The sequence below is a fragment of the Apium graveolens genome, chromosome 8 (assembly GCF_009905375.1).
Source record: "Apium graveolens cultivar Ventura chromosome 8, ASM990537v1, whole genome shotgun sequence".
Classification (NCBI taxonomy): Eukaryota; Viridiplantae; Streptophyta; class Magnoliopsida; order Apiales; family Apiaceae; genus Apium; species Apium graveolens.
In genome coordinates this window covers 91,841,100-91,855,172 of record NC_133654.1, presented here as the reverse complement: position 1 = coordinate 91,855,172, position 14,073 = coordinate 91,841,100, and the positions used below count along the sequence as shown (strand labels likewise).

The window sequence follows — 14,073 nt, the reverse complement described above, 5'->3', positions numbered from 1 at the left end:
AATTATTATACTCTTACCACTATGTGTTTTCAATTTTACTTTCTTTCCCTCGCAATCAATCTGGGCATGGTTTCTACATTGCCAATCCATTTCTAATATCACATCAAACTCCCCTAATCGAAAGGGAATTAAATCTACTGGGTATCTCACTCCACCTAATTCTAGGTTGCAGTTAGCATAAACTTGATTTACAGGGATAATCTCTTGATTAGCTATTTCCACTTGCAAAGATTCTTTCAAAGGTTCCACTTTTAAGTCCAATTTTTCAGAAAATTCTTTAGATACGAGAGACTTACTAGCTCCAGAATCAAATAGCACATTGGCGGGATTGGAATTTAGGAGGAGCGTACCTGCTATAACATTGGTGTTCCTTACGGCATCTTTCACAGTCATATTAAAGGTCCTGGCAGTCGGCACTCTGTTAGATGTAGCTACACTACCCCTCGAGCTAGTTAGGGCTGCCGCAGGGCAGTCCTTCTTCATGTGTCCTGTCTTTCTGCACTGAAAACAGTTAGCCGCTTCCTAGTTACAAGCTATGGCATAGTGCCCTACCTTACCACATTTAAAGCATGTCACCGGTTTCTGCATACATTGCCCAGAATGCTTCTTACCACAGCTCTTGCATTCTAGCAGAGGAAGTCGTGGTTGGCTATGATAAGGCATTCCCGTTTGGTTCCCGCTCCGGGCCACACTCACGCTCCCTGATCCCCCGAATCCTGTATTGCGGTGGGGTTGGGAGGCCGTCCCCCTGACAAACTTACTAGGGAAGCTCTCCCCTCCCACACTCCTGCTTCGACCATCAAACTTTCATTTCTTAGTTTGCTTCATTTTCTGGCTCATTTCACTCCATATTTCAGCTATTGTGGCCTTCTGCACTAGGGTGGCATAGTCAGTTATCTCCAGAATTGCCAGCTTGTTCTGAATCCACTACTTCAATCCCTGTTGAAATCTCTCAGCCTTTTTCTCTTCGGTGCCCACCAGCTGTGGCACAAACCTCGACAATTCTGTGAACTTAGATTCATATTCCGCTACGCTCATATTCTCTTGTTTCAGCTCTAGGAACTTTCGCTGCATCTGAATCTCCATAAATTTCAGGGCATACTTCTTTAAAAACAACTCAGTAAATCTTTCCCAAGTAACAATCCCTTGGGGCTCCATATTTTTCTTGGCTTCCCACCAATAGTTAGCCTCACCCTTTAAGAGATAAGTGGCAAAATTAATCTTGTGGGCTTTCTCAGTGTCAATTCGCTCAAAGGTCTTTTCTACCTCTTTCAGCCAAGCCCTGGCCTGAACTAGGTCAGCAACACCGTGAAACTCTGGGGGCTTGACCGACTTGAAAGATTTAAACGCATTAACCATGGCCTGCTGGGGTGGTCATTGCTGTTGCAGGTTTTGCCTCAGAAATTGCTCCATAGGGTTCACTGGCACTTCCATCCCCTGAGTATCTTCGGCCTCTGACTCTTCATAGTCTTCATCATCATACTCATTTCGTTCTTCATTAATTCTTAATGGTGGGGTCTGTGCTCGATGCCCTTATTCATTATTACTGCCCTGGCCGCCAGATGCAGCCCAGTGAGTTCTTGTTACTATTCTCCTTGGCGGCATTTTCCTGTTACATAAACTTATTTAGGTTGTTTTCATTTGCCAATCCTCATGCTTCCTGATCTGTTATGACAGTATATAATTATGCAGGTATAAAAGAAGATTAAACCACAATCTAGAAATCTCAACTAATCAACACGATAATTATACATAATTTGGCCATATGCCAGGTCTCGGTACAACATACTGAATAATAAAAGTACAATCTTCCTTAATATAATAATCCTTAGCTGGTGGCACTATCAAAGATAACAACCAAAACAACTATCACAAAACAACTAAGTACCACCGCTGAGGAACAACAACCAACTACTAATAGTGTCCACTAGCCACGAGCAACATCACGAATCCGCCTCATACATTGGACCACAACCCTGATAAACTCGCGCCTACTCACCAAGTCACGCTGTGGGGATAAGCGGTGAATCCTACCGATGGTCCTCTGCTCTATGTGGCGAATGGTCCTGCACACGCGTCAGGCGCTAGGGTATCATCGCCTGCCTCGGGCCTCTATCCTCATGTGCCGCTTGATGGAAAGCTGGTCCGTCAGCTCGGCAATACGGGCCTCGGCCGCTGTCAGATCAGTAGCATAGCGATCTACCACTGAGTCGTGATCTGCTAGGGATATGACTGGTATGGGTGGTGGAAGTGGGGAATCTGCAGGAGTCGCTGCCACACCGTCAAGAATAGGGTCCATGCTGTCGTCGGTCTCAGTCCGTGCGGGGCTAATTGGTACAAGGGGAGGGGTGGGTGTCCTCACTGGGTGGCTTCCCCTAACTCCGCCATAAACTCCTCAGTCAGTGTAGTGGCTCTGGCCTGCAGAGCTATCATCCTATCCATCAAATCTGCTACTCCCGTCTCGTTCTCGAGCTCAGCGACTCGAGCCTGGGCTGCTGAGAGTCGATCTAACAAATGCTCTATCAACCTCTGATGCACATCCACCCTCATCATCTCTGGAGATGGAACCTCCGTGCTGCCGTATGGAATATCCTCAGGAGGGGCTATTTTAGTGTCTGGCTCAGTGGGGTCCTCCTCTGGGTCCTCCTCAGGGTCAGTCTCCGGGTACTCGAATACCTCTAAGCCCACAGTGGGGGCAGGGTCAGCTACCTTGGTCTCAGCTAAAAGGGCCTCATCATGCTCTCTCTCGTACGCCTCTACAGCCTCAGGGTCTAACACATCGGGTACCTACAAGTCATTTAACACACGCATTATTAACCTTGGATACTTAAATCACCTCTAAAGGTTCTTAATGTCAGTGCTACCCTCGTAGCCCGACTACGAACTCTATGTAAGTTCTAGTTCATTAATTCAGTTGATTCACCTAACATTTCTGAGACTTTATTAGGGCTCTGATACCATTTCAGTAACACCCCAAATTCAAGGTCGGGAATTTGGGTTGTTACGATCACTTAATCTTGTCTAATAAATAATTAATCCTCTTTTCACATCATTACTCGACCTTTTAACCAAACTCACACACACACAGGTTATATGATCAGAAACATTACTAAATTAATGTTAAAGTATTTAAGTTATTACAGACCAAAGGAAGTTATCTCAAAAGGGTGAACGCCGAGAACAGCTCTACATGAGACTGGCTCGGGTCACAAATAGTCTTGGTTCAAGTACTCAAAAGGAAACTATCTCTACTCGTCTACCTGAGGTGGCTGGCGGACGAACACTCTACAGTACTGACGTGCGTCCCCTACCCGCTTGCGGGCAGTCGTCCTGGTTCGGGCCATGCTGGTAATCTGTTGTGATATGATATTTATAAAGGCAAGAGTGAGCACTAACGCTCAGCAAGATATATATATCCATTATTTAAATATGATCATTTAGGGAAAAACAACCATTAAGCATTGTATATCCAAGGTTTCTAAAAGTTTATATGCTTGTCAATTTTATGGTAAACTCAACTTTAAATGTATCAGTTTAATAAGTTTATACTCGTGCTCATTACTTCTCAAAATCTCGAAATGATGCTTGAACCAAGATTCTCAAATGGATGTGATATATATACATCAACATCCTTATTTAAAACTCAGCCTTATCGGCCTTCTGCTGTAGGTTTCACAACAATTTATCCAAAGTGGAGGAAAGGGACTATACTGGAATGAACCACGTATCGGTGATCAGCCGAATATGAAATTTTCTCTACTAGTAGAAGGAATACAAACCTAGCCGCCTTTGGGCTTATCAAGACATTACACGATGGTTGCCCATTTCCGTGCAAGTCCGAAAGTCAATGGTCACAGAGACCATATAACTATATACTGCGCCACTCCGCGCTTGGTCACTACCCGATACCTCTCCATGCTGGGCAGGCCACATTCCAATCCCAAAATAATTATATCATTTACATAAAATCCTTTATCAAAGGAATAGATCGTTCTGAGTTGACCTTTAAATAAGATGATTTATTCATCACTTTTAATTCAATTAATCCTTGGGAGTTGTCGGAGTTTTGAATTAAAAATCATTTTCAAACCCTTAACTGTAGTAGAGTTTTACATATATTGTTCACTTGTTTTTCGTTGAGCGAGGAAGCAAAACCCTTATGCCTCTAGACTAAGTACCCTAAGGTTTTGATAGGTTTCAGATGATTGATCTCTTCCGAGAATTTTGAATAATTTAGAAAGTATCATTGGGAACTATGTCTATTTTTAAATGATTTTTAGAAGTACGGAATATTAAATATTTACGTTCTTATAATAATTTTAAGAAGGGTTCAATGAATTGATAAAACCTTGAGTACTAAATGTTTCCCAATAAGGTTCAATGAATTGATAAACATCTTAATTAAATACTTAAGACAGGATTTGACATCTTATAATTATCCTTCGAATGGTTACATACGTTTTAGATTGAGTGAATTGATTTAAAAACTTTTCAATATCTCTTTAAGTATTTCCCAGATATTTTAGTAACTCTTTAGGTATTACTTATAAATAAATAAACAATAGGATATCCCTTGAGTGAATATTCGATTGTCTCTTATAGTTATAAATCAAATCTCAATCGTTCGCTTAATATGTATGTTACGCGAAAGTACTTGTTTATTGATATAGAAATCTTCCGCGTCCGGCTCATTCCGGAATTAAATCGATTTAAAATATCTCCGACTCCCACTATCTTGTATTATATTGAAATTACGTTTCAATTTCTCATACTCGTATAAAACGAAGTTTGTTTTCGTGAACAATCGCATAATTTGAATGTATTGATATCACAGACAAGCATATATTTTTAAACTGTAAATCATGGCATCAATATCATAACAGTATATATAGCATGGATAATTCGTGATAGGGTTTCGTAAACTTGCCTCGAGTACTAGGAGTGGTATGGTCTCGGGGCTTTTGTTGGCGATCTAAAATCAATAACCAACGATCTTAGTTAGTACGTGATTATCGATTCGCTTCAATAAAACATTTTTATAAAATCGAAAAATTAATATTTTCTTAAAATTCTTTTTGGACAGTCTTCCTTGCTGCATTATTTAATTATCATGATTTTTCCAAGATTCGGAAATCATTTTTAGCCTTTCAAAATCATCATGCAAGTGGCCTTATGTGTAGTTGGCTTTTCGTATGAACGCTCTACACTAAAACGGTCATAACTCCTAAACCGTAAATCCCCTCACGACGATCCACATATGTACAGAAACTACAAATTAAGATCTACCCATTCATGGCCAGTAAAGCATAAGTTTCAAACATTTACATGGCCGAATACACTGCAGAAGGCAGACCAAGTGCAATAGACTGCACATTCCATTTGTACTACTTGTTCTTGACACAATCACTACTTATGACCAACACAATATTTTTTACTTCTCAAGATTCACTCATCTACTCATTATCTATATCATCTAGTATAACATCCAAGACCCACATCTCATAATCTTTAAAACTTAACAAGATTTAGACACATAAACCTCAAGCACTCACAATCTTTTGAATCTTGAAACTATATAACATAAATTCTTAAAATTCAACCATAAAATCTTTAAGGGTGAAGAGTTATACCTTTCTTTGATCCTTAGAACACCTAGGAAGAGTGTATTAACCTTGGAGAAACTTGATCTATTCTTAACAAGCCTTAAATTAACAAGAAAACATCAAGAACATAACTTAGGTTCTAACCAACAAAAACATGCCCAACTTTGGACCACTATTTACCTATGAAATCCTTAATGAATGGTCATAAAAATTTGCACGTACCTTTTATATGTAATGAGGAAGCTATGGTCCAAATTTCATGATTTATGAAGCTCTAAAACTCAAGTTATAAATTTTTCTTTCCCCCTTGGTCTGAAAATCCGAACTGCTGGTAATGAGGAGTGTGGGAGCTTTTCTTGACTTGGGTACTTGAGTGGTGTGGTGTAAAATAGAAGTATGGGTTGATATATAATTATTTGGACAAAAGAAAAGTGGAGGTTTGGCTTGATTATTTGTGTGGTGGAGTAGAAAAGTAGAAGCATTGTGCATGGTACTTCTTGTCTCCCCTACACTGTTCATGCTACTATTCTAGTTTGATTTACTAACTACTAACTACACTTCTAACTACTAGTTGGGTGTAGGATCTTGCATGGCCACCTTGCATGGCTTCCATTCACTTCTTATTTAATTTACACTCATGCACTTGTCGTTTTATTCTGATAGTTTTCCCGTAGAATGTTTCATTTCGTAAGGATTTCTTTTATCATTTATAATCTTTTAATTACTTTCATTCCTTTATCTTGATCTTAATAATACCTTAATATAATGTTTATTTCACGTAGTATTCCCGGTTCTACGCCATTCCTTACGGATACGAAAACACGTAGTATAATCGTGAATCTTCGAATTCCGACGGCTTTTACATTCACTAATTTTCCTCGATAAACAAGAATATGATCTCGGATTTCCAAAATTCCACTATTCATATTTGTGATGAACTCCATACGTATTACATAATTAGTTCCAGTTACTATTCACTGAAGTTTTAAAATATTACAAAAAATCAGGGTTCTTACAAAAACAATCATCTTGCATTTTCCTGCCTTTGAGCAACGTCTCTTCCATTACTTTTAACTTTTCGATAACACCCCCACATTCATTATAATAACAAATGTTAGCAGAATAGCTAACATGAAAAGGATTTCACCCCCATATTCACTTATGTGCACTACAGATATATACACACATGTATGTATAATAACGTGTGTATATATATCATAACTTAGCTGGATGCTTATTTTCAAAATAATATATTCTTTAATCATGTCAGGAAAGTCAATTATGCCACATGGCCTTCCGTTAGGTCAAGAGTTAAAATTTAACGGGACTTTCATTACTCATAATTAGAGTGGTGCAATCGAGTCTCCGATAACTAGAGTGGTATTTTTGATATATGGCCCTGAGTTTAGTGATTACTTTGAGATTTAAGCCGTATATAATCTTTCTAAGCTAAATTATTACGGAGTTAGAGAATTGATCAACTAAAACTATTCTTTTTAATTCAAAAAATGTTTTGGTATATTATGAAGATGATGCTTTTTAAACACGGAATCATACAAATGAGATTCATTACTGATACAAAACAAAATAATGAGCCGGCTAACAAATGTGCCTCACTTTAACCGCTAAAAATAGACAAGGAGCCTACATCAACTACTTGTAGACAAGGCACTTACTCTCAAGTCTCAACTCTCAACCAGGTGCAGGTAGTATAATATCTTCTTGTTTCTTAGTGAGCTTAAAGAATGGAGAAGATAAAGCACGAGTACATTGAAGTTAACGGGCTAAAACATCACGTAGCTGAAATCGGGTCATCATCAGGGTCACCAACTATCTTGTTTCTTCATGGGTTTCCTGAGTTATGGTACACTTGGCGTTTTCAAATGATTGCTGTTGCAAATGCTGGTTACAAAGCTATTGCACCCGATTATCGCGGCTATGGGTGGTCAGACACGCCATCTGAACCGGAGAAGGCTACCTTTGATGATTTGGTTTCTGATATGGCTGCTATTCTTGATGCTCTTTCGATTTCTAAGGTTTGTTTGCCTCAAATATAATATTTATAACGAATTAAGATCATGATGAGAACCACAAAATCGTGAAAATTAAATGGTACATAAAGTGCAGAATTGTACAATTAACGTAGGCAAAAGTGTGGAACAAATTGGTTCTTCAGTTATAATTAACGAGACGGACCCTATGCATGCATATATTCAATCTTTGCTTTTCTTAAAGTAAAATGATTTGATAATATAAATTTATATTGTACTTTCCGGTTATTACTGCTGATGCTTATGATTATAAATTGAGTTAAGCTGTCACTTGTGTGCTAATTTATTATACCATCGAGTCAGTGACTGTTACATAGTCATTGTCACAGTGTTTTGCTTAGTTCTGGGGAAACTGATGCTTAAAATTTTGAATTCAACTCTGTTTTTCTTTGTATGATTTTGAATTCAACTGGAATAAAATTGACAATAGATTGATGATATTAGGTAACTGGATGAGCTTAAAATGATAGTGTAAAACTGTAGAGGGGCATTTGATGCATAAAACTATAGAATACGAAGTGATGCTTAACTTATGGAAAATATGTTACATCTTACCAGTCGGATTCACTTCGTTTAAGCAAGTTGATAATTCATTAAAAATTTTGTATATCCAGTTATGGAGGTAAGTTATATAGCTACATGTAGAGTGCACCTTGTCAAAAATTCTCAAACATAGACATATAATAATCAACTTCCTGCCGTCCCCCTTGTCTTCTTTGTTAATACATTATTACAATCTTGGGGACGTTTTGATATTGTTAGAATATAATATAAGATTTAGTTATGATCTTCCTCTAACAACTTAAGGTTTTAGATAAGATGGTTACTAAATATTCTCACAATCTATAAGATTAGTTGTGATCAGAGATCGGGCTAGCAGAGAACTCAATATTCTCACAACTTATACCGGGCACGAATGTAAATTATTGCCCCAAGGATGGACGCTCGTGATCCACTCGTCGACTCATAAATGGGTTAGTTATGGCCTTACTCTAAGACCTTAAGATTTTAGACGAGGTGTTTACTCAAAATGAGGTTCTCATCCGAAACAACACCCTTTCATAAGTTTTAGGACAGGAACTTAAGAGTAAGATGGTCATGTAACAAAGGTATATATGTTAGCGCCTTTCCCCTGGCTTGATATAACGTATCTGTTTCCTGTTATAATTCATTGGTAAATTTAAACAGTTTATTAATATTCAGTACAGATTAAACCTGGATGGTAAATTTTAGAAATATATATAATCTCTGTCATTGGTTACAGGTTTTTGTTATTGGTCAAGATGTTGGAGGTATAGTTGCTTATCGGTTTGCCCTTTGCCATCCAGGTAGAATACATGGGGTTGTAACATTGGGTATTCCATTTATGTCACCACGCCCCATTGCATACCATAAACTTCTGCCTGAAGGCTTCTATATTACAAGATGGCAGGTAACCAGTAGTAAAGTTACAAGTCTATAACGAATTGTAACATTTTTTTTACCTTTTTTCTTGAAGTATGAATTGCAGTTGTATTTAGTTGCATTTGAGTTTGATTTTGATTGCACATGTTGCTTTTGGTTGCAAAGTCGTACTTCCATAAACTTTTCACAAAACCTCATTTTTGTTGTGGTTGCAAGTATTAACATTCCTTGGAAATTCATATTTTAGGAACCTGGTAGAGCTGAAGCTGACTTTGAGCGCTTTGATGCTAAAACTGTGTTGCGGAACATCTACATCCTATTTGCCAGAAGCGAAATACCAATAGCTCTCGAAAACCAGGAAATCATGGATATAGTGGAGCCATCTACTCCTCTACCCTCTTGGTTTACAGAGGAAGATCTAGCAGTCTATGGGGCAGCATATGATAAATGTGGATTCCATACTGCATTACAAGTTCCATATAGGTATTCATCAAGTAATTTTTGCTTGCATTATCTGTACTATGTCTTTTCTTGTTTCCCGCAAGAGATATTTGCACCTACTTCTATCTCATAATGTTAGTCTCTTGTGGATAATACTCACAGACCAATATAAGACCAATATATGTAGTGAATGAGCTTCAGCATGCTTAGATCATTGTGGAGTTATCATATCCTTTCATCTTTATTACAGCAGAAAACAATAGACCCCAGACCAGTGAGCATAAACACTCTCACATTAGCGATAATAGAAGCAAAATGATAGATAAGGATGATCCGAGGATGTGTATTGAAGTACAACAAAATATAAAGAACGCTTAATTCTCTAAATGTCAAGTTAACCTGAGATGGAGGGAGAACTAATTTAAGCTTTTAGTACTATCAAACTATATGGTAAATTGCTTGTAACAGCTTCGCTTGCAGATATGCAGTTTTGATTGTGTTATTAACAGTCACCAATGATGTTTTTTTTTCTTTTTATCCAAGTATGTTGTAATGTGTACTTGGTTAAAGCAGTATACCGGTATTCTTATATTACAGGGAATTTCGTCCCAAGGAAAACAGTGAGCAGGCAAGCAACATACCAGATCTGAAAGTTGAAAGCCCTGCTTTATTTATAACTGGTGAAAAGGACTATGTATTCAAATTTCCTGAAATGGAGAACTATATAAAGAGTGGAGCTGTTAAAATGTTTGTGCCGAATTTGGAAATTGAATACATACCGGAAGGTTCCCATTTCATCTCGGAGCAATTTCCTGACAAGGTGAATGAGCTAATTCTCTCATTCATCAGTAAAAACATTCAGGTTTGAAACTCAGATACCATGTCTGATTGTCGCGAAATTAGTAAAACACCTGATTGCGACCATCTATGCTAATAACTTCTAGTCACTGTCATCTGTCTCCAGAGTTATCAATGTCCTACTGCTGTTTCCGTAACCATTTGTATCTTGTATCATACATTGCTAAGCGTGTGAATCATTCTGGTTACAAGAATTGTTTATAAGTAGTGTGTTATAAAATGTGTAGGAGCTAAGGGTTATGCAAATCAAAGGTGCAAGGGAAAAGATGATTTTTTAATGATTAGATTTGTGAATTGTGAACAATACGAGCAAAAAATATATGAACATACTATATAACAAATTGGTGAAAACGAAATTGCAGAACTTCAAAATCATTATTTATAAAACTTGGGTTTTTATTTTATTCTCACCGAGTTTCACAGAACACTGATAGTACATGTATCTCCTACAAGGACTAGTCTTGAACTCCTAACTCCATATAGTTCCAAAAATGACTAGTCCTGAACTCCTAACTCAGTCCAGTCTCGCACACTGCCAGTCCTAACTGACCCAGTCCCGCAACCCCAACCTTGGGAAATCCCAGTACGTGAGGCACTTGTCTAAACACATGACAGCACATGACAGGGACAACTGTCACCCATAAATCATGGAAATAATCAGGACACGTATCAGAAGATCCTCAGAACATTTCTCGCCAGTCCCACACTGACAAGTGTAAAGCATCCACTCCAACCAGGTGTCCTCCGCTCCCAGAACCAATGACCACGATTTAAAGGTACCAACCCCAAAATCCTATTCTTGGGCTATAAATAGCCCCAGAAGGTAAGGTTTTGGGGTTAATCACTCTCTTGCACTCATATGCACACACAGTCACTTTGCATTCATATTTGTCTTCATCTTCCCCAAAAGCGAGTTCTTACTCTCACACCGAAGGTGCCGCGAGACCCAAACCTCCCTTCCGGTGTTGTTTTGTAGGAACTTCACCACATTTACACACCCACAACGGCGAAGGATCCAGGCAAGGCGTCGAAGGAGCGGCCCCACCACCAGGAGTTATCATTTGGCGCTAGAAGGAAGGGCTCTCCATCCTTGGGTCTCGGTGCCCCTAGATTCACCTTTATCGGCAAGCTCTAGAAATAGTCCATTAATTTAACTTGTAAGAACCCAAGCAACCAAACTCTTATATAAACATGAATGTTGTTTATTTAAGCCACATTTGTGTGTGCTCGTTGTTTTAGGCCACGTTTGTGTAAGGCCTGTTTCATTGATTTAAGCCACGTTTGTGTATGATATTGTTAGTTTTGATCGTTTTAGAACCCTGATTTTGCTCTAGTTTGAATATTTCCTTTGTGTTCTAAAACCCCGCTACACTTATTCTACCACATTCTTGAGTAGTCCCAGAAGATTGTTTAAACTAGTCCCAGAAAGCCATTTTTTACTGCTTGTTATTGTTTGGGATAGTTTCTACGATTTTCGAAAAGCAACCTTAGATTCATATTGTTAGTTGGAAATTTTTGTTGCTTGTTGTTGGTATTTTTGAGAAATGGCAAGACCAGGAAAGCATACTTCTGGGAGACCATTTGCTAGTGCCCAGGTCCAGGAGCCGGACCACTCCCAGGCACTTGACCCCGGAGCCGACAGAGAAGCGTTCCAGGAGCAACCATTGCAACACACTCCTGTTGTGGAGAGAATTGTAAATACCCGGGACGCCAGGAGCCTTATTGAGCTGAACCAATATAAATACACTAATGTCCCGGTGGCCGAAGAGCACATGGCCAACCTTACAAGTGATGAACTAGCAGAAGCAATCCGACTCTACAGGCAAGAACAAACCCAGCTCCAGGAAGAAGCCGAACTTGAGGAAGAACCGGAGGAGTCCGGGGACTCCCAACAATCTAAGAGATCTGTCTTTGACCGAATTTGAGCTAAGGGAAAGAAAAGCAAAAAAGATCAGGGTAATAAAAAAGAAGCAGAAGCTGCTAAGCAAAAAAGGTTGGAAAAGATGCGGGAGCAAATCAGAAAGGAGGAAGAAGCAAATCTCGAGCTAAAGATCCAAAAAAGAATGTAGTTAGAAGAAGAAAAGCTATTGTCCAAGTCTAGGACCAAGAGAACCCGAAAAGACCCTACTCCGGAGCTGATTTCTGATGATGAAGAAGAGGAAAAGCAGAAAGACCCGAAAGATATGATCTATGAATTGCAAAGAAAGATGGACAGAGACTCAGGAGTAGAAATTGGAGAAACATTAACTCCTTTCAGCCACTCCTTGGAGGCTATTCCCTGGCAGCGGGACTTGAAACACTACAACTTTGACTCCTTTGATAGTCTAGGAGACCCGGAGGAGCACCTGAACTACTTTGAGCAGATTGCGCAAATATATTTCCACAATGACTTGACGAAAACAAGGTTCTTCGCATCAACTCTTAAGGGATGGGCAAAAGATGGTTCAGCAGGATCCCCTCCCGCAGCATCCATAGTTTGAAGGAGTTATGCGCTTCTTTTCTCCGGAGATTTCGGGCAAACAAAACGCACGAAATGCATATGTGTCACCGGGAGACAATCCGGAAGCATGACATTGAGTCTCTCTCTACATATATGCGCCGGTTCCAAGAAGCAATCAACAAAGTCTCGAGCTTAGATGAGCGTGAAGCTTTGAGCATTTTCAGGAGAAACTTGGACCCAGAGCACAACGAGATATATATTATAGAACTGATCAATAAGGAGCCACAAAGTCTGGCAACATCTTACTCCATGGCTGCCAGATTCATAAAGGAAATTGATGTACTCCAGGCAATGAGGATGACCCGGAATGGAGGGTCCAGGACTAGGAAAACTGATGACCGGCCGAAAGTGGGTTACCATCAGGACAAGAAGTTCAAGCAAAACCAACAAAGCCAAGAAAGACAAACTACTCCAGTTTTTCAGAGACTCAGTCCTAAGCAGGAGTCAAAGAGCGATCCAGGACCCGCAAAGCAACCCCCGGAGCCCAAGCAGGAGCCAGACTAGACTCCTCTCAACATGACCCCGGAGGAAATCTTGAAGGAGGTAAAAGACAAACCTTTCAATTATCCTCCGAAGCCAATGCAAACTCCTCCGGAGAGCAGGCCTTACAATAGGCAGTGCGATTATCATGAGACCCATGGCCACAAGACTGAGAACTGCTTATCACTCAAGTACTTCATTGAGGACCAAGTGAAAAAAGGAAGAGTTATTTGCAAAATGCATCCCCCTGGTTTGGCCAAAATGCATTTTTTTACCTATACTTTATATAACTGCACTTTGCATCCCCTAACTATTTTTGGCGTGACAAATTGCACCCTTTTCGTTAAATTTGCTAAAATTTTCAGGGGTATTTTAGGAAATTAAAATATTTAATTATAATTATATTATTATTTAAGCTTTTTGACCCTCTAAATGATACTTTTCAAAAAAAATTAAAGAACGGAAGTTGTAGAGAACGAAAAAATCTTTTCAAAATAATAACATTAAAAAATTATCAAAAATTTTACGAAGCCAAAATTAAATTAAATCTATACTTAATGAATTTATTAAAAAGAATTATAAAAAAGAATATTTCAGTTTTGAACCTTTTTATTTCAGGAAGATCTTTTCATTCCCTACAACTTTCATTCTTTAATTTTTTTCAGAATGTATCGTTTAGAGGGTTAAAAACCTTAATTAAAGGTTTAAAAATAATTAAATATTTTAATTTCCTAAA

The 14,073-nt window shown here is 38.8% G+C and overlaps 2 protein-coding genes across 3 annotated transcripts; one reads left to right on the top strand and one right to left on the bottom strand.

The window, feature by feature from the left end:
* Nucleotides 1-927: 927 nt before the first annotated feature.
* LOC141679762 (uncharacterized) lies at nucleotides 928-1,359 on the bottom strand. Its single transcript, XM_074486173.1, has one exon. The coding sequence runs from the start codon at nucleotides 1,357-1,359 to the stop codon at nucleotides 928-930; it is 432 nt and encodes a 143-aa protein (XP_074342274.1).
* Nucleotides 1,360-7,243: 5,884 nt separating this feature from the next.
* Nucleotides 7,244-10,607, top strand: LOC141678516 (epoxide hydrolase 2-like). Of its 2 annotated transcripts, XM_074484862.1 has the most exons (4): nucleotides 7,244-7,639; nucleotides 8,919-9,086; nucleotides 9,306-9,541; nucleotides 10,097-10,607. In XM_074484862.1, the coding sequence occupies exons 1-4, from the start codon at nucleotides 7,349-7,351 to the stop codon at nucleotides 10,365-10,367; spliced, it is 966 nt and encodes a 321-aa protein (XP_074340963.1). In that variant the 5' UTR covers nucleotides 7,244-7,348; the 3' UTR covers nucleotides 10,368-10,607. The 2 variants fall into 2 exon arrangements, with proteins under 2 accessions (XP_074340963.1, XP_074340964.1); XM_074484863.1 differs by lacking the exon at nucleotides 8,919-9,086.
* The last annotated feature ends 3,466 nt before the right edge of the window (nucleotides 10,608-14,073 follow it).